The sequence below is a fragment of the Scyliorhinus canicula genome, chromosome 19 (assembly GCF_902713615.1).
Source record: "Scyliorhinus canicula chromosome 19, sScyCan1.1, whole genome shotgun sequence".
NCBI lineage: Eukaryota > Metazoa > Chordata > Chondrichthyes > Carcharhiniformes > Scyliorhinidae > Scyliorhinus > Scyliorhinus canicula.
The window spans coordinates 10,498,669-10,518,729 of record NC_052164.1 but is presented as its reverse complement, the minus strand read 5'-3'; the positions used below and the strand labels follow the sequence as shown (position 1 = coordinate 10,518,729).

The following is a 20,061-nucleotide window of genomic DNA, read 5'->3' as shown; positions in this document are numbered from 1 at the left end:
GTAACTCGATGATTAGAGTAAAGGGGAGAAACCCCAACAGTGTGACAGGACAACACGAGAAGAATTGGAAAACCACACACTCACATCCTGAAGACTGCATCAAAGCTCCGACTGAAGAATACAATGGGTAGGTGCTGAGCCCAAGGTGCCGCCTCTATTTACTTTAAAGTCAATCCTTCCTTTCCTCGGACAAATGTTACTTAACCTGCAGCCACCTTCAACTTGTCAACTCTGGTCATGTTCCCAACTCTGCTTGGACCTTTTCTGGGAAGTTTCATCTTGTGATCGCCTGTCTCCGTCTGCTCTGCCCGGTTAGATCATATTTCTTTTATTTCACTGTTGATGTTTCTTTGAAGTGCTCAAAGCAATTGAAGAGGACACCCCCCCCCCCCCCCCCCCCCCCACCACACACCCGCCACACCCACCCCCTAAGATCCTTCTCCCAGATCTGCTAGCAGCCACGCCCTTAATTTCCAGAGAGTCCAGGACAATTCTGGAGGATTGGCAACGCCTAGCCCAGGAAGCGGCAGTAAGTTTGAGCTGAAACCAGGAGAATCGAGCCAAATGTTCTCCCCCCCCCCCCCCCCCACCCCCCACCGTCCTTTGTATACAGCCAGTAAAGAGGAAGCAGCCATTGGTGTTCCCAATGAGGGAGATGAGACACGGAGGCAGCATTCCGAGCTCAGATGGTAAGAGGACAGTTGACCCTTCTTCATCCACCACCAATCTTCCTTCCAATGTCATATAGGGTCAGAGTGGAAAATCCAGACCCATTCGCCATTTAACTCGTAATTTGCGTAACGGCATCAATAAGCGTTCATTGCTTCCAAAAAACACAAATCATTGGGCGCTCTGATTTATCTCGGTATTTAAATAATGTTGACCTTGTCTTACTTGAAACATTCAATGTACATAAACATATCAACAAGGCTATTTGAGTTATGTACAACTGAATAAAGAAACAGATGGCAGACTAAACATGAATGGAATTTATGGTCGTAAATGTGATGCTAAATTTCTGTCACATTCCTACCATGAAACTACCATTTCCTGAAAATTATACTCGACTTAGAATCATGAACCGTCAGTGGAATGTGACACAAGCACCATCCTGTGGTCTATATAAGGCAGATAATTCTTGAATAAAAGCAAAATATTCTGCATGTTGGAAACATGAATGAAAAACAGAAAATGCTGGAAAAGCTCAGCGGGTGTGGCAGAACCTGTGGAGAGAGGAATGGAGTTAGAGGCCGTGTGGCTCTTCATCAGAGCTGAAGGGAGGGAGAAACGGGATAGATTTTATTCTGTTTAAGAGGTGGCGGAGAAACCTGGAAGGTCAGGGACAGGTGGCGGCTCAAGAGAGGTTACAAAGATGTTTTGAACACGAGACAAAAGGAGTGTTAATGGTAAATGGGAAAAGGGGCTGTTTAACACAGGGCTAAATCGTTGGCTTTGAAAGCAGACCAAGCAGGCCAGCAGCACGGTTCAATTCCCGTAACAGCCTCCCCGAACAGGCGCCGGTATGTGGCGACTAGGGGCTTTTCACAGTAACTTCATTTGAAGCCTACTCGTGACAATAAGCGATTTTCATTTCATTTCATTTTCAAATGTTTAAGACTAAATAAGGTGCTAATAGTGGCATATGGGAGTGGGGGGGGGGGGGGGGGGGGGGGGGTGGTACCGGGTTGCTGCTGGAAGGGCCGAAGGGGAACTGATGGTATTAGGAGGGGTCGGCACGAGGATCTGCCACTGTGGGGAACGGGCCATGCGGGGACTGCGGGCACGTGGTTGGCCGAGGAAGAGTTATGGCCGAACGGCGGAGAGGGAGGGTGAATAGCCCCCCCCCCCCCCGATTCGGCTGGTCACATGGAATGTAAGGGGGCTGAATGGGCCGGTCAAGCGGGCCAGGGTGGTTGCACATTTGAAGGCGCTGGGGGCGGATGTGGCTATGCTCCAGGAGACGCACCTTAGGGTGGCGGATCAGGTAAGGTTGAGAAAGGGGTGGGTTGGGCAAGTGTTCCATTCGGGGGTTGGATGCGAGGAACCGGGGGGGGGGGGGGCGGTTTTGGTGGGGAAGAGTATGTCGTTTGTGTCGTCGAGTGTGGTGGCAGATAGTTGTGGAAGATATGTGATGGTGAGTGGTAGGCTTCAGGGGGAGCGGGTGGTGCTGGTTAATGTGTACGCCCCAAATTGGGACGATGCAGGCTTTATGCAGCGTATGCTGGGCCGGATTCCACACCTTGAGACGGGGGGGTTTAATAATGGGAGGAGATTTCAATACAGTGCTGGACCCAGCACTGGATCGCTCCAGGTCCAGGACGGGTAAGAGGCCGGTGGCGGCCACAGTGCTGAGGGGGTTCAAAGACCAGGTGGGAGGGGTGAATCCTTGGAAGTTTATGAGGCCGGGTGTTAGGGAATTCTCGTTCTTCTCCCATGTCCATAAGGCTTACTCCCGGATTGATTTTTTTGTCTTTTGCAGGGCGTTGATTCAGAGGGTGGTAGGGGCGGAGTATTCGGCGATAGCCATCTCAGATCACGCCCCGCATTGGGTGGATCTAGAGCTGGGGGAGGGGAGGGACCAACACTTGATATGGAGGTTAGAGGTGGGGCTGCAGTCGTACGAGGAGGTATGTGGGCGGGTCCGTACAGGGCCGGCCCAAGGCACCGGCAACTCGGGCAGTCGCCCGGGGCGCCATGTGCTAGGGGGCGCCAGAGACTCGGGTCCCGCGCATGCGCAGTTGGGCCGGTGCCAACCAGCGCATGCGCGGTGGCCGCCCTCCCCCAGGGCGGCCCTCTCCGCTCCCCCCCTCCGGCCGCCCCCCCCTCCGTCCGCCCCCCTGCCTCGGGCCCGCCCCCCCCGCCTCGGGCCCGCCCCCCCCCCCGCCCCGCCCCCCCCGCCCCCCTCGGCCCCACCCCCCGGCCCTGCCCCCCCCCCAGCCCGGCCCCGCCGCCCCTACCCCCCGACCCCGCCCCCCTATCCCCCCCCCCCCCCCCCCCCCCCCCGAAGGGCGCCGAAGTTCAGCTTGCCCGGGGCGCCAGCAACCCTAGGGCCGGCGCTGGGTCCGTAGGTACATAGATGGGTATTTAGAAACAAATGATAATGGGGAGCTGCAGGTGGGGGTGGTCTGGGACGCGCTGAAGGCGGTGGTTAGGGGGGGAGCTGATTTCCATCAGGGCATATTGGGAGAGGGGGAGAAAAGGGAGAGGGAGAGGCTGGTGGAAGAGATGGTGAGGGTGGACAGGAGGCACGCGGAGGTCCCGGAAGAAGGGCTATTGAGGGAGCATCGTAGTCTCCAAGCGGAGTTTGATATATTGACCACCAGTGGAGGAGGGCGCAAGGGGCGGTATACGAATATGGGGAGAAGGCGAGTTGGATGCTGGCGCACCAGCTCCGGAAGCGGAGGAGGAGGATGTGGTGCCGCAGGTTTTCACGAGGATCAAAAGGGTTTTGTGAAGCGGAGGCAGTTGAACGTTAATGTGCGGCGGCTTCTCAATGTCATAATGATGCCGGCGGTGGACGGGAGGCAGAGATAGTGGCGTTGATGGATGCGGAGAAGGCCTTTTACAGGGTGGAGTGGAGATATCTTTGGGAGGTTTTGAAGAGGTTCGGGTTTGGTGAGGGATTTATTAGGTGGGTGAGGCTGTTGTATGATGCCCCGGTGGCGAGTGTGGTAACGAATGGGAGGAGGTCGGAGAACTTTTGGTTTTACCAGGGGATGAGGCAGGGGTGCCCCCTGCCTCCCCTGCTGTTTGCGTTGGCGATCGAACCCCTGGCCCCTGGTTGCAGACCCGGAGGGGGGGATGCCGGAGGTAATGAGGATTCTTGGGGAGTTCGGGGACTTCTCTGGGTATCAGCTCACATGGAGAGGAGCTTCAGATACCTGGTGGTCCAGATAGCCAGGAGCTGGGGGGCCCTGCATAGGCTCAACTTTACGAAGCTGGTGGAGCAGATGGAGGAGGAATTTAGACGATGGGATGTGTTGCCACTCTCCCTAGAGGGCAGGGTCAAGTCGGTCAAAATGACGGTGCTCCCGAGGTTTCTGTTCCTAACCCAGTGTCTACCCATCATGATCCCGAAGGCTTTTTTCAGGAGGGTCAATAGGAGAATTACGGGGTTTGTGTGGGCGCAGAAGACCCCGAGGGTGAGGAGGGTATTCCTGGAGCGGGGCAGGGAAGTGGGCGAGTTGGCGCTGCCCAACCTGTGTGGGTACTACTGGGCTGCGAATGTGGCAATGATACGTAGATGGGTGATGGAGGGGATGGGGGCGGCATGGAAGAGGTTGAAGGTGGCGTCCTGTGTGGGCACGAGTTTAGAGGTGCTGGTGACGGCGCCGTTGCCGCTCCCCCCAGCAAGGTATTCTACGAGTCCGGTAGTGGTGGCTACCCTCAAAATCTGGGGGCAGTGGAGGTGGCATAGGGGGGAGGTGAACGCTTCAGTTTGGTCCCTGATACGGGGGAACCACCGGTTTGTACCAGGGAGGATGGACGGAGGGTTTTTGAGCTGGCACAGGGCAGGTATCAGGCGGATGGGGGACCTCTTTCTCAATGGGAAGTTTGCGACCTTAGAGGAGTTGGAGGGGAGGTGGGGTCTCCCCCCAGGGAATACCTTCAGGTATATGCAGATTAGGACGTTTGTTAGGCAGCAGGTGGCAGAGTTTCCACTGTTGCCGCCAAGGGGGGTTCAGGACAGGGTGCTTTCGGGGACGTGGGTCGGTGATGGGAGGATCTCGGCAATCTACCAAGTGATGCAGGAGGGGGGAGGAGGCCTCGGTGGAGGAGCTGAAAGAGAAGTGGGAGGAGGAGCTGGGAGAGGAGATCGATGAGGGGACATGGGCGGATGCTTTGGGGAGGGTGAATTTCTCTTCCTCTTGCGCACGGCTTAGTTTAATCCAACTAAATGTGCTGCATAGGGCGCGTATGACTGGGACAAGGCTGAGCCGGTTCTTTGGGGGAGAGGACAGGTGTGGCAGGTGTTCGGGGAGCCCAGCAAACCACACCCACATGTTCTGGGCGTGTCCTGCGTTGGAGGGCTTTTGGAGGGGTATTGCGGGGGCCTTGTCAAGGGTGGTTGGCTCCAGGGTGGAGCCGGGCTGGGGGCTCGCAATTTTCGGGGTAGCATCGGTGCCGGGAGTGCAGGAGGCGAAAGAGGCCGGTATTCTGGCCTTTGCGTCCCTGGTAGCCCGGCGCAGGATTCTTTTACAGTGGAAGGATGCGAATCCCCTGGGTGCAGAATCCTGGATCAACGACATGGCTGGGTTCATCAAACTGGAGAGGGTCAAGTTTGCCCTAAGGGGGTCGGTGCAAGGGTTCTTCCGGCGGTGGCAGCCGTTTCTAGACTTCCTGGCGGAGCATTAGGGGGTGGTCAACTTCAGCAGCAACCGGGGGGGGGGGGGGGGGGGGGGTTACCTGTTCGCTATGGGGGATGGGTGTCTGGTTTCATGGTTTCATGCTCATTATTTTTGTTAATTTATTGCTTTTGTATTTGGGGGGGTTACTGTTTTTCTTTGTTTTGTCGGTTAAAATTTATTGAAAATTTGAATAAAAATTATTTTAATAATAGTGGCATACAGGTAAACCAACAGAATGCATTAATAGCCGAGCAAGGGTCGGTGCTTTGGGAAAGCAAAACTTAAGAAAAACTGAGAGGTGGATCTGAGGGGGAGGAGGACAAATAATTGAATTAAAAAAGAATGTCGAGATGGAGGAGAGAGAGTACATGGCCTTAAGATGAAATTTGTGATGTAGCTCTCAAAAACATAATTTAGTAACGATCCATGTTGGAATTCTTCTTTCTCAATGATTATTGTTCTCTTCCAACTTCACACTGTTACCCCTCAAGGTTCTGAATTTTGCTGTGTGTGCAGTTCCCAATTCCAGTTCTCTTCGCTCACCTAGTGCTACACTTTTGTCTGTTTCTATAGCTAGTAATTCCCAGAACAGGTCACTAGTCTGTCACAAGGAGCTTACAGCTTGAAGGGTGCCACTCCACATCAAGCATGGCTGGCCAGGGGCGTGATTCTTCCGCACCCGGCGGGGCGGGGGGTCCCGGCGGGATGGAGTGCCGTGAACCACGCCGGCATTGGCCTGCGATCGGAGCCCACCGATCCACGGGCAGGCCTGTGCCGTGGGGGCACTCTTTTCCTACGCGCCGGCCGTGTCGGCCTCCGCGATTGCCGACATGTAGGTAACCCCCCATGCGCATGCGCGGGGATGACATCAGCAGCCTCTGACGCTCCCGCGCATGCGCGGTCCCGTACCAGCCGGCGGAGTCCCTTCGGCCCCGGCTGGCACGGCGCCAAAGGCCTTCCACGCCGGGCGGCGGAGCGCAAACCACTCCGGCTCCGGCCTAGCCCCTGAATCACGCCACTGCATCCCGCCGGGTAGGGGAGAATCCTGCCCCAGGAATCTTGTCATCTGTCTTAAATTGGTGACCCCTTATTTTTCAACAGTGACCCATAGTTCTAGAAGTTAATGGACATCTTACACAATTTACATTGGATACAGGAGCTGGAGTCTCGGTTTTATATGATAGGCTGCAAGGAAAGGTATTCTGTAACTTCCATCAATTCAACTCCAAGACCCAGGAGGAATCCAGCTAAATTTTCAAGGTCAGCTTGATGAAACATTAAAATACACAGGGGGAAATACATCGGAGACCCTGGGCGGAGTCCTCCATCTGGTCCAGGCTGCTTGCCTCAGCTACATAACAGGAGGATTCCCGGCCATTAGGTTGGGTGGCCAGAAGCTTGATCAAAGGGGTATGTTTTGACGAAGGTCTTAAAGGAAGAAAGCTGGGAGAGAGTGGGGAGATGGCTTAGGGAGAGTATTCCAGAGCTCAGGGGCCGAGTCAAAGCCACCAATGGGGAAGCTTTTAAAATTGGCAATAATGCCAGAAGCCAGGATTGGAGGAGCGCAGATATGTCGAAAGGTTGTGGGGTTGGATGCATTCAGGAGAAAGCTCAATGAGGATGAGGTGGAAAGGCACGGAAGGTCATGATGATGAGGTTAGCCGGAATGGGAGGGGGAGAGGTAAGTGTGCAGTATGTAAACACTGAGACAGACCCGCTAAGCCAAAAGGCCCGTCATCCACCATAAACATTTTGTCACATTCCACAAAGAATCTGAAAGATTTCACTTGCACTTTAAGCCCCGGGGTAGTACCTGAATTCTTCGGCTGCGAGTTCCTGTTTGTGCCATTGGCATTTCTGAAGCTCTGTGATGTTTCTAATAACGTCTTCTTCACTCTGCCTGAAATTGAACGCGCGAGAGAGAAACACAAGATGAGGGGGCTCAGGGGGGAGAAAATTATTGATTTCTTCAAAATGCAGAGGCACACAACAACGCAAGATACAAGCAGTTTGTTTGAGTTCGGCTGTCAGCAACATAAGGGAGAGAGTCTAAAATGGGCGTGATTCCAGCAACTCCACAAGAAACATTGTTTCTCCTGAATTGCAATTTCTTTCAGTGGATATGGAATAGACACTCAGCAAAAGCAGCCGAGGTGCAGTTGCTTATTTCAAAAGCAATTTCGTTTTCGCCTCGGACAAATAGCTCGTTGGAAAAGTAATTCAACAGTAACATTTTGGCAGGGACGTGGATCGGTACCTCAACAAGAAATATTTACAGGGACAAGGGGAAAGAGCAGGGCAGTGGGTTTTATTGGGCGGGCCCCTTCAGAGACAGCATGGGCATGATGGGCCGAGCGGCCTCCTTTAGTGCCGCAGGAACCCCTTTATGCTGCTGCTGGGTTGGATTTTATTCTCCAAAGTACAGCCGGACAGGGTGATTCGTGGGGATTCAAGTACAAACGCAATTTTGGCAATTTTCCTCCATTCCCTTTGCAGGCTGTTGAGTATTCAACACAAATATCTCTGAGGTGATGAATTAATTTGTGGAATGTCAATGAGAGGGTCAGTGGGAACTTGCCTGTGGAAGGAGTGAGCTCGCTGGATCAAAACGCTTGTCCTTGTTCTACTGTTATTGAAGAATGGAGAAATGTTGGGTCAAGACCCAACCCTCAGTGTAAAGCCAGGGTGGAAGATTAATCTTCATTTTGTCTTTGACTGATGTTTGTTCTGCCCAATGTCAAGATTTCAAACTTTTTCCCAATCAACTTTGATAGATTTCCTCCCCAGATTTTCAGTGTCTTGCTAAAGTATGTTCCTGTTCCTGCTTCCGTATGCTGTTCCCCCGCCAATTTCACCATCCAGAATAAAATTTGATACCTGGATTCCGGCAAACATTCATTGAGCCGAAACTTGTACAATTGGGCGGGATTCTCTGGTTCCCCCGCCGCATGTCTGTTAGCGGCACGATGTTCGCTGGAGGTGCGGTTCACTCCTCCCACCCAGAGATCCGCGGGCAGGGGTGCGCGTACAGCAGGAAAAGAGAATCCCAACAGACGGAGAATCGCGGAAGCTGCCTGATCTACCTGAACTTTTCCAGCATTTTCAGCGTTCGTTTCAGCTTGCCTCGACTGGATTGCCTTTACGCTGCCGGTCCAACATCAAGTTGGCCCCATGAGTTTCGCTTCAATAAGATCAAAGCCATGAACTTCACTCTCTTGAAAATGGCTCCATTCCTCCTGTCCCAATCGCTGTGACAGGTTAAACTGGACTTTGAATCGGATTTTCAGTTTAATCCTCAGATGAACGTCACACCTCATAACATCCTAGGAGGTTGCCATTGACCAGAAACTGCACAGGACTAGCCATATGAATACTGTGGCGAGAAGAGCAGCTCAGAGACAGGGCAGCACGTAATAATAATAATAATCGCTTATTGCCATAAGTAGGCTTCAATGAAGTTACTGTGAAGTCCCTAGTCGCCACATTCCAGCACCTGTCCGGGAAGGCCGGTACGGGAATTGAACCCACGCTGCTGGCATTGTTCTGCATTACAAACCAGCTGTTTAGTCCACTGTGCTAAACCAGCCCCAGTGAGCTTCACGTGGCGCAGTGGTTAGCACTGATGCCTCACGGCACCGAGGTCCCAGGTTTGATCCCAGCCCTGGGTCACTGTCCATGTGGAGTTTGCACATTCTCCCTGTGTTTGCGTGGGTTTCGCCCCCACAACCTAAAGATGTCCCGTTACTAATATAGGTGGATTGGCCATGCTAAATTGTCCTTTAATTGGAAAAATGAATTGGGTATTCTGAATTTATTTTAAAGAGAGGTCAGAAACTGGGAATCTGCAGAGAGTAACTCACCTGCTGACTCCCCAAAGTCCACTATCTACAAGGCACAAGTCAGGAATATAATGGGATACTCCCCACTATCCTTGCAGCTCCAACAATACTCAAGAAGCTTAACAGCATCCAGGACAAAAGAGCCCATTAGATTGAAACTCCACACTGACACCCAGTGGTAGCTGTGTACCAATCTACACAATGCACTTCAGCAACTCATCAAGTTTCCTTTGACAACACTTGCCAAACATGTGACCTTTACCACCAAGGAGGACAGGGCAGCAGGAACCTGGGAACACCATACGTTCTCCTCGTCATCCACCATCCTGACTTGGAACTGTATCATTGCTCCTTCAACCATCAGGCAATGCAGAGGTTCTTTAAAGGAAGGAACTTAAAACAATCGCCATCAATAGAGAAAAAGTACAAAGCAAACTACTGGGATTAAAGACAGACAAGTCCCCGAGGCACGTTGGCCTACATCCTAGGGTCTTAAAGGAAGTGGCAGCAGAGATAGTAGAGGGATCGGTTATCATGTTCCAAAATTCCGGGGGTTCTGAAAAGTTCCAGTGGATTGGGAAAAGACTGACGTAATGCCACTGCTCGAAAATGGAGAGAGGCAGAAAGTAGGAAACTATAGACGAGTTAATTTAACATCTGTCATTGGGAAATTGTTGGAATCCATTATTAAGGAATTAGTAATGCTTCAAAGATGTAACAAACAAAACGAATAATGGGAGTCCTGTAGATGTAGCGTATCTGGATGTCCAGAAGGCATTTGATAAGATGCTGCACAAAAGTTAATACACAAGGTTGGATCCCACAGGGTTGGCGGTAATATATTAGCTTGGCTGGAAGATTGGCTAACCAATAGAGAGCAGAGAGTGGGGATAAATGGGTCTTTTTCTGGTGCGCTACAGGGTTTGATCCTTGGGCCGCAAGTATTTACAATCTATATTGATGGCTTCAATGCAGGGATAGAAGATACTATAGGTGACGTTAAAATAGGTGGAAAGGAAGTTGCACTGAGGAAATAGCAAGTTACAAGTGGATATGGATGGGTTAGGTGAGTGGACCAATTTTAGCAGATGGAATTTAACATGGATCAGCGTGAGGTTATCCATTTTGGTTGGAGGAATAAAAAGGCAACTTATTACATAAATGGAGAGAAAGATAAAAGTGCTTTGGTGCAGAGGGATCTGGATGTTTTCATACATAACATCGCAGAAAGTTGGTATGCAGGTGCAGCAGGTAATAAGGAAGGCAAATGGAATTTGGCATTCATTGCTAATGGAATAGAGGATAAAAGTAAGGCGGTGTTGTTGTTACTGTATAGGACATTGGTAAGTCCGCATCTGGACTGCGGGCAGTGTTAGTCCCTTTGGTTGAAGAAGGACGTAAATGCATTGAGGCGGTTTAAAGAAGGTACACTAGATTAATTCCAAGGATTATGGGCAGCACGGTAGCACAAGTGGATAGCACTGTGGCTTCACAGCGCCAGGGTCCCAGGTTCGATTCCCCGCTGGGTCACTGTCTGTGCGGAGTCTGCACGTTCTCCCCATGTCTGCTGTGGGTTTACTCCGGGTTCTCCGGTTTCCTCCCACAGTCCAAAGACGTGCAGGTTAGGTGGATTGGCCATGATGAATTGCCCTTAGTAACCAAAAAGGTTAGGAGGGGTTATTGGGTTATGGGGTCGAAGTGAGGGCTTAAGTGAGTCGGTGCAGACTTGATGGGCTGAATGGCCTCCTTCTGCACTGTATGTTCTATGTAAGTCATCTTATTTGTCTTATGAAGAGAGATTGAGCAGTTTAGCCCTATACTCGCTGGAGTTTAGAAGGAAATAAGGTATATAAAATGTTAAAGGGGATTGACAGGGTAGACGGAGAGTGGATGATTCCTCTTGTTGGATATTCTAGAACGAGAGGCTATAGTTTTAAGCTAAGGGGTGGCACATTTAAAACAGAAATGAGGAGGAATTACTTGACTCCAAAAGATGTGGATCTGTCGAATCCTCTACTCCAGAGTGCAGTGTATGCCAGAGCACTAAACAAATTTGAGGAGATAGGTTTTTAATTAGTAGCAGGATGAAGAGTTATGGGGAGCGGGTAGGAAGGTGGAGAAGAGGCCACGATGAAATCAGCCATGGTCATACTGAATGGTGGATCAGGCTCACGAGGCTGAATTTCCGACTCCTGACCCTAGCTCTTATGTCCTGATTTAGCCTGGATCACAAACCCCGAACAGACTATTTTAAAAATGCTTGCCCAGAAATTCCTCAGTGGTCTGTGTCCACTCTACTTCTGCAATCTCAGGTAGCCCTCTGTAAACCCTCCTTTACATGCATTCCGCCACCTCCGTGCATACCACAATTGATGACAGCCTTTATTGCTGCCGGGTGTGTTTTAGTTTCGTTTTCAGTGTTGGAGCTGAAGCCAGACAGAGCAGGTGTACTGTTGATCTCTCTGCCATGAAAAGACTATCTCTTGATCATTTGGTGAATTCAGAATTATAAATGTTCTCAGTAATGAACGTAAACCTAATGTGCTTCTGTTAAAACGTGTTTCTTCTGTCTTCTGGATGTTGTTTGGGAAGTTATTAAGGATTACTTAGTGTTGTATTCTTTGGGGGTTGTATTTGAATTGATGGTTGCTAAGATGTTCACTGTATGTTTCAAAAAGGTTAACTTGAGTTCATAGAATAAACATTGTTTTGCTTTAAAAATTACTTTTCTATTTCTGCTGTACCACACCTGTAGAGTGGGCCATGTGCTCCCCATACCACAATCTATTAAAAGTTGTGGGTCAGGTGAACTCCATGCTACACTTTGGCATTCTCTAAACCCTGGCCCATAACACTGTTGCTTCCTTATCAGTTATCCTCGGTTTGTCATTTGTGGTTCAGCTGCCACCACTTCCACCCGAATCGGAAGGTTGTGGGAAGGTTGTGGGTTAAAGTCCCACTACAGAGAGTTGATCACAAAGCTCTAGAATGTTTATCTCGTGCAGATTAAGTGCATGATCAGCGAAGCCATCTCTCGGAGGAGACTTTAAAGGGGTGGAATAATGGTTAGCATGTTGCTTCACAGCGCCAGGGTCCCGGGTTACATTCCCACTTGGGTCACTGTCTGTACAGAGTCTGCACGTTATCCCCATATCTGCGTGGGTTTCTTCCGGGTGCGCCGGTTTCCTCCTACAAGTCCTGAAAGACGTGCTGTTAGGTAATTTGGACATTCTGAATTCATCCTCAGTGTATCCGAACAGGCGCCGGAATGTGGCAACTAGGGGATTTTCACAGTAACTTCATTGCAGTGTTAATATAAGCCTATCTGTGGCACTAATAAAGATTTTTTTTTAAACCAAGGTTGGCGTAAAAAGATTCCACAGCACTATTTTGAAGAAGAGCTGGGGAGTCAATATTTATCCCTCGATCAATATTACTAAATCCTGGTTATTAGCACACTGGTTATTATCAGACTGAGGTTTGTGGGAGCTTGCTGTGCATAAATTGGCTGCTGCGTTTCCTGTATTAGAGTAGTAATGACACTTCAAATGTACTTTATTGACTGTAAATGGCTTTGAGATGTCCTGAAGTTATGAAAGACGCTATATAAATACAAGTCTTCTTTTTGTTGTTTATAAAGGCTTCTCTGAATGACACAGCCAACTTGGGCGCAGACATGTTTTTCCAAACTCTCATCACTGGATCGAATGAAGAGCTGTATAAAACTGACCCCTATCATCTACAAGTGACACTGCTCCATTTGGCATGAGAGTAGTTTGCTTGTTTGAAACTCAATAGCACAACAGATTGGCAAACCCTGTTTTTATGTGGGGTGCTGTCCCTTTGATGCGATGCTGGAATAGAACATGATGTCATGTTCTCCAAGTGGTAAGAATGTGAAATGACCCACATAAGCAGCCCATGCCGTCCATTGTAATAATGTCATTGCGTAGGTGGGTATAGCTGGCTTGGGATAGAAACGGTGACTTCGGACCGATGGCCAAAGCTCAACTGCACTGAAGTGCGCCTCGTGCCTTTTTTAGATCTGTTGTTGACTAGTTGACAGCTACAATTTGTCCAAAAAAGGTTATCCAGCAATTCCGGGTTCTTCTTGTCACTCTTCAAACATTGCCGCACCATCCCGGTTGGCAATGCGCCAACAGTTGCATTGCCTGGCAATTATATTGTGAGCCTATTGTGTTATTAAATTCAGATTACGAGCGTTGGCTCACATATAAATGGACACAGCTGGAACAGTGGGGTGTGGAAGGAACTGGGCAAGGCTGTCACTCTGCTGAGCCGTCTTAAGATAAACCAGCCTGAGGTAAAAGACTAGCGTTAGACTCATTCTTTTGTGGAGTTAACACGGCAGAAGGCAAACAAGATGGAGCTCTGGTCCATGGTCATCCAGCAATTCCGAGATCCTCTTTATCACTGTTCCAACCTTCAAGTATTTTTCAGTGTAATAGCGTGGCTATTTTATGTTGGAATTCTTACCCTGTATGTTGTCAGCCACGTTTGAGTCACCTCATCATCAGGATGACAATGATACACATTGATTGAGAGAGGAAGATGGCATGGTTATGGGAAGGAGGAATTATGGATGGAAACACACAATAACTCGGCATGCGCTTGAGAAGAGGTTCAATTTTGTCCCCTGGGCCCTATGGACATGGGGGGGGGGGGGGGGGGGAGGGGCTGCTGACTGCGATCCGGGCCCAAGACAAGGTGGTAAAACGGAGTGTGGACACCACGCCCATTGGGTCCATGCTGATCTGATACATCACCTTGTTGCCAATGAGAGTCTGCATGTTCTCCCCTTGGCTGTGCAGGATTCCTCTGGGTGCTCCGGTTTCCTCCCACAGTGCAAAGATTAGGTGGATTGACCATGATAAATTACCCTGAGTGTCCAAAAAAGGTTAGGTGGGGTTACTAGGTTACGGGGATAGGGTGCAGGTGTGGGCTTAGGTAGGGTGCTCTTTCCAAGGGCCAGTACAGACTCGATGGGCCAAATGGCCCCCTTCTGCACTGTAAATTCTATGATAGTTATGGAAACTGTGGAAACGAGCCTGAAGGTAATAACCAATGGGGTGGGCAGAAATAAAATTGCAAACTTCGCCGAGATAAGCATGTCAATTGTGAATCTCATCAGCATTTACATTTGGCAAATGCTTGCAAGAATACAGGGTGGTTGAGAAACAACTAAAGGATGCCTCACCATTGAATGGGAGACGCTGCGATATCCCTGTAAATCTTCGCACATCCTGTTAACTCTTTTTTCCAGAAGTTCAGCACCTGACTAAACAAAACAAAAGTGTTGTTAACTGGAGAACTGCGTCACAGCTATGTAATCACTAACTTAGTACATACAGTATTCTAAGGGAAATATAACCCTAAACCTTTCACTTTCCAGGTTATTGGCAAAGCTATTTTGGGAATGCAGTAAAGTGGGAAGGAATGTTGATGATTCAATGCTCTGTAAACTCTGCAATTAGATGGCTTGTGGGAGCCTCCTCTGCCATCTTGGATTACATAGAATGGACAGTTAACAAGCACAAAATAGGTTCTTCAAAGCGGAAAGAACAACATTGGTGTGTGGAAACTCTTGCGAGTGCCTTAACGATTGGTCAAAGAGTGGCAAAGCTGGAAAACCGGGAATAGGTCAGCTGCCCATCAGTTATATGATGTAACCTTGGAGGAATGGAGTGAGGGATGCGAGTACAGAAAGGCCACCTCATTGTAAATATTTGTTCTTCAGAGGCACAAGTTCTGAGCTATGGCCAATGTGTTCCTTCAAATAAAAAGTTTGGAGCTGGAAGGAACTCACTGGTAAATCACAGTTCTCCCGTGAAGAATCCTGCTGTGATTAAACAACTCGCCAATAGTATTCAATCATTGTAGCTCAGGAGGAGCCCACTGCGTAACTTGGCACTCGGTGCTAATTTCAGCTAAGCAGCATTATAATTGATGATAATTACTTTGAGGTGGCAGCAGAGTGCAGCAAGCACCTCTGGAACTGTTACTTCCCCAACATGGTTCAACAAGGACATGCTTGTTAGGTGAATTGGACATTCTGAATTCTCCCTCGGTGTATCTGAACAGGCGCCACAGTGTGACGACGAGGGGCTTTTCACAGTAGCTTCATTGCAGTGTTAATGTAAGCATACTTGTGACACTAATAAAGATTATTAAGATTATGCCATATTGCCCCCACTCGGTGCATCACCTCGCACCATAGTGATAGTCTGTAGATAGATAGATAGAACAGTACAGCACAGAACAGGCCCTTCGGCCCTCGATGTTGTGCCGAGCAATGATCACCCTACTCAACCCCACGTATCCACCCTATACCGTAACCCAACAACCCCCCCCCCCCCCCCCTTAACCTTACTTTTTAAGGACACTACGGGCAATTTAGCATGGCCAATCCACCTAACCCGCACATCTTTGGACTGTGGGAGGAAACCGGAGCACCCGGAGGAAACCCACGCACACACGGGGAGGACGTGCAGACTCCGCACAGACAGTGACCCAGCCAGGAATCGAACCTGGGACCCTGGAGCTGTGAAGCATTTATGCTAATCACCATGCTACCGTGCTGCCCTATTAAAATATTTCAATACTTTGCAATGAGTGGGTGAAATTGAACAAAGTCAATGGAACTGAATATTGGGAGGAGTCTGTAATATCTCGGCAACATGATTCGGTCTCTTTTGCAACCATGCAATTTCAACACTGTTAAGCTTAAGTACACTTAAGTATTTTAGTTTCCATAAAACTATTTTAGTATTCTTCCCCAGTTCGATTCATTGTTCTCCACGTTTACCAGTTTTTTAAAAACTTTACATTTTCTGAAAAACCGTAATAAAAGAGGCTGGTTCAAGGTGAGTTGGCAGTAGTGGACTTGTTTAGGGGTTGCTTGTCTTATTACCTGCAATCTTTGTTGATGGAAAATTGTGCTGCCTCTTAACTAAGCTAGAACTTGCTAGAGCAGGTTATTGTTTGGCATACCCGATTGGTTAGACATTTTCCTGCGCATTTCACCTCAAATGTTTTGTCTTCGAAGTTGCTGGAAGTGTAAACCGATAACGGGACAGCGACTGAAAGAGGTATGTGACCTTGGTGAACAATGAGACCAGAATCACTCAATGAGTGAGATTTAAGGGGCGAGAATCAGGAGAACAGGGGAATGATGGTGAACTAGTGGGTGAATTCAATGTACATCCAGAAAGAGAAATCAAGAGAGGGATAGAAGAAGGTATAGAAAGGAAAAGAAAGAAAAGAAATGTAATTTGACATTTTACATTTTTGAAATCTTCAGTAACAATTCATTGCCTGAAGAATTGTTCACTTTCAAGGCCAGAAAGGTTGATTGGGAGTCATTATATAGTTCAAAGGGTACTTAATTCGATTGATCACTAGCCCTAGGCTGCACAATGGTACAGTGGTTAGCACTGCTGCCTCACAGCTCTTGGGACCTGGGTTCAATTCCCACCTCGGGCGACTGTCTGCGTGGGTTTCCTCCGGGTGCTCCGGTTTCCTCCCACAGTCCAAAGATGTGCAGGTTGAGGTCGAGTGGCCATGCTAAATTGCCCTAAGGGTTAGGTGGGGTTACAGGGATAGGGTAGAGGCATGGGCTTACGTAGGGTGCTCTTTGCAAGGGCCATTGCAGACTCGATGGGCCGAATGGTCTCCTTCTGCACTGTAAATTCTATGATTCTATGACTCTGCAGTGAGGTTAATAGGCAACTAATGCAGCAACTTCATGAAAATCATACAGAGGTCACTGTTGAGAAGCTCATGAAGCAGCACAAATCATCCAGCATTTTGTCATGATTCGCAATCCCTGGGTATCTCTTCCTCAACATGGGTTGCTGACTCATTTGCACAATTAAAAAACAGCATACATCCTCATTCACAAGCATGACTTTTTCATTTAAAACAGTTCTAAGATGACATTAAAGAAGTTGGCATTGATTCATCAAGATGTCTTGGCCTTGCCAGTAATACCTACATTCCATTGGTGGGCATCTTGACAAATACATGAATAGGATGGGAGTATAGGGATACGGACCCTGGAAGTGTAGAAGATTTTAGTTTAGACAGGCAGAATGGTCAGCATGGGTTTGGAGGGCCGAAGGGCCTGTTCCTGTGCTGTACTTTTCTTTGTTCTTTGTTTGTTCTTAAGACTTGGACTTGAGAGGTTAACTGAAGTTTCCTTGTCCCTGAAAATGGTTCTGTTTTTATTCTCATCTGTGCTGTAACCATAGGGTTCAGCACCCTTTTATTGGAGCAAGGGAAACATTAGTTAGGGTAGGGGGAAAAGTCAAATCCTCCAAGAATACTTGGAGGCCCAACCAGAGAGTGGTTCCAAAGGTGGGACATTCAAAAACTGGTCATCGTGTTGTCTACTGGGTTATGGAATGAGACTGGTGAAGAGAGATTTAAAGATAAAAATGTTAAAGAAAGATGAACATGATGCAAAGACTTGAAATAATGAAAGTAGTTGAGAGTTACTCTGTGTAGTCAGATCTGAGGAACCATACATAATGGTTAAAAGGTAAGGCGAAGTTTAAAAATGCAATTTAGGGAACATCGAGAGAGCACACCTGTACATATTAAAAATCAATCATGTTGGTTATGGCTTGATTTTCCCCAGGGAAAACCCACCTTGCACTGGGGCAGATGGTCCCTTATTTGCAAATTCAGAGGGAGGTCAGGTGTGGACAGGTGGGGTCAGGTCTTTTATCAATAGAGTGGTTGGTCCAATTGCAGCTCATGATGAGAAAGCTATTCCCTAGCTTTCTCCTTTCTTTTATTTTTGCCGTTAAGTTTCTGATCCATGGAAGATTTATGGACATGTGTCTTGAAGGCAGTCGGCCATTTTAATTCAAGCAGAAAGAAGCGATGGCCTGTGTCTTTAATTCAAATGGAATGGTCCAGAAGGCTGTGCTGTTTTAGACTGGAGATTGGCGATTGGCTGGCCTCTGTGATGGCTCAATTTGATTGATGTGTCTGGTGGTCAATGAATTGGCCGAAAAGGCTGTGATTTGCCCGGTAATGGGTGGTGATTGGATCTGATCCCACTGAAATTATTTAGAGACCTAACGAGCTCTCAGTTTCACTTTGGAAGCTTAGAGGGAAGACGCACTCTCTTTCCACTCTGTTTTTCTCCAGAGCGCCTGTGTTTCTGACCTGGATGAGTCGGTTTGCAGGGGAACCATTGCAGGCTGTGCAGGAAAGGTTCAGAATCTGACAACTAGTTCCAGAAATATTCAACTTATTCTCACCAAAAGGCCAGTGTGAGAACAAACTCTCTTTGCAGAAAAGGCTGGTGTGAGCTGACCAATTCTTTCTCCAGCAAAGGCAGAGGCCTGGAAGCATAGTTTGGTGTGAAGCAAGGGGTCGCTCCAGAAGAAGCTGTGAGTAATACCGCTAAACTGCAAGGAAGACCATTGTTTTAACCAGAGACTTTAATCCACAAACATGCTGCAAACCAACATTTGAAGCAATTATTTTTTATTATTATTATTATTCCTTATTATTTTTACCCTCTCTTTGCCTCTGTGTTTGTCTGTCTTGTGTGTGTTTGGGCAGAGGGTGGCACAGTAAAAAGTGGTTGTAGGTTAGTTTGCTTGTTATCAGATGTAATTACTGCATATTTCATCATTATTCTTGTTGTGAATAAACAGTAATTGTGTTTCAACTTACGAACCTGGTGACCAAATCTTTGGGCAGCCAAGGATTTCAGGAATTTTCATAAGAATTATTGGTTAATTCACTTGGTGTCAGTTCTCCGGCACACGTGGGGCTGGAACTGACCATGCACTTGCCCAAGTTGTCGTAACTACGTTCTCTTACAGGCTTAAGTCTCCAATGCTACTGAACAGCTGATTGTTCAGCCAACATTTTCTTCTCGTTCTCTCTCTTTGGGGCTGGTTTAGCACACTGTGCTAAACAGCTGGCTTTGAAAGCAGACCAAGGCAGGCCAGCAGCACAGTTCAATTCCCGTTCCAGCCTCCCCGAACAGGCGCCTGAATGTGGCGACTGGGGGCTTTTCACAGTAATTTCATTGAAGCCTACTCGTGACAATAAGCGATTTTCATTTCATTTCATTTTTTCTCCTTCAAAACTTTCTCTCTAACTATCAGCACTGTGGTCAGTGCTCCCAAACTCTGCCCCACTAATATTGAATTTTGTGTAATTTTTCCAGGAGTCTTCTGGCAAAGTTATGATGGTAATCAGTGGAAAACTTTGTAGAAATTCAACTCCAATGCTTACCTGCCAGTGCACGTGGTGCAGCCTCTGTCACCTGATTTTTTTTCACTGTCATTTATTCGCTTCCCTTCGGTATCATTGATTTGTAACCTTGAACCGAACATATAGTTAAACTTCAGTTTTGACAGCTGATGCATGTACCTGGAAAAGAGCCACCAAGCTATTAGTAACAGCAATGAAGCATCAATGACAATGGTTTTCTTGCGATGGTTTCTGTGCCATGTCATGCCCAGTACAGCCATGAAAATATTCCAAAAACTTTAAAGCTATATATATTCTTTGAAAGCATTCTTTGAATTCTTTGAAACATGTATTACAATCCCAGTTGACGTTCTAACTGGACGGGAAGATCCCAGAATGGAACGCTGGCTCAATAGATCGTTGGCTGGATTCTCCGTTGGCGGGATCCTCTGTTTCACCGGCAGCGCACTCACGCACGCGGACTTCCCTATACCGTGGGGGTGGCCACAATGGGAAACCCCCCATTGGCCGGCTGCCAGGAGCATGTTCAAGGAACAGCTACTGCGTGTCCTTGATAAGTATGTACCTGTCAGGCAGGGAGGAAGTGGTCGAGCGAGGGAACCGTGGTTTACTAA

At 48.3% G+C, this 20,061-nt stretch overlaps 1 protein-coding gene across 2 annotated transcripts in view; it reads right to left on the bottom strand.

Annotated features, from left to right (window-relative positions):
- Positions 1-20,061, bottom strand: part of LOC119954360 (alpha-2,8-sialyltransferase 8F-like) — a 50,742-nt gene that overhangs the window by 9,879 nt on the left and 20,802 nt on the right. The window contains exons 2-4 of one of the 2 annotated variants that reach the window (XM_038779542.1): positions 19,469-19,606; positions 14,406-14,486; positions 7,162-7,248 (exon numbers count right to left, since the gene is read on the bottom strand). In XM_038779542.1, coding sequence (XP_038635470.1) covers positions 7,162-7,248; positions 14,406-14,486; positions 19,469-19,606 — 306 coding nt within the window. The remainder of the gene's footprint in view (positions 1-7,161; positions 7,249-14,405; positions 14,487-19,468; positions 19,607-20,061) is intronic. The other variant, XM_038779543.1, reaches the window with a different exon arrangement.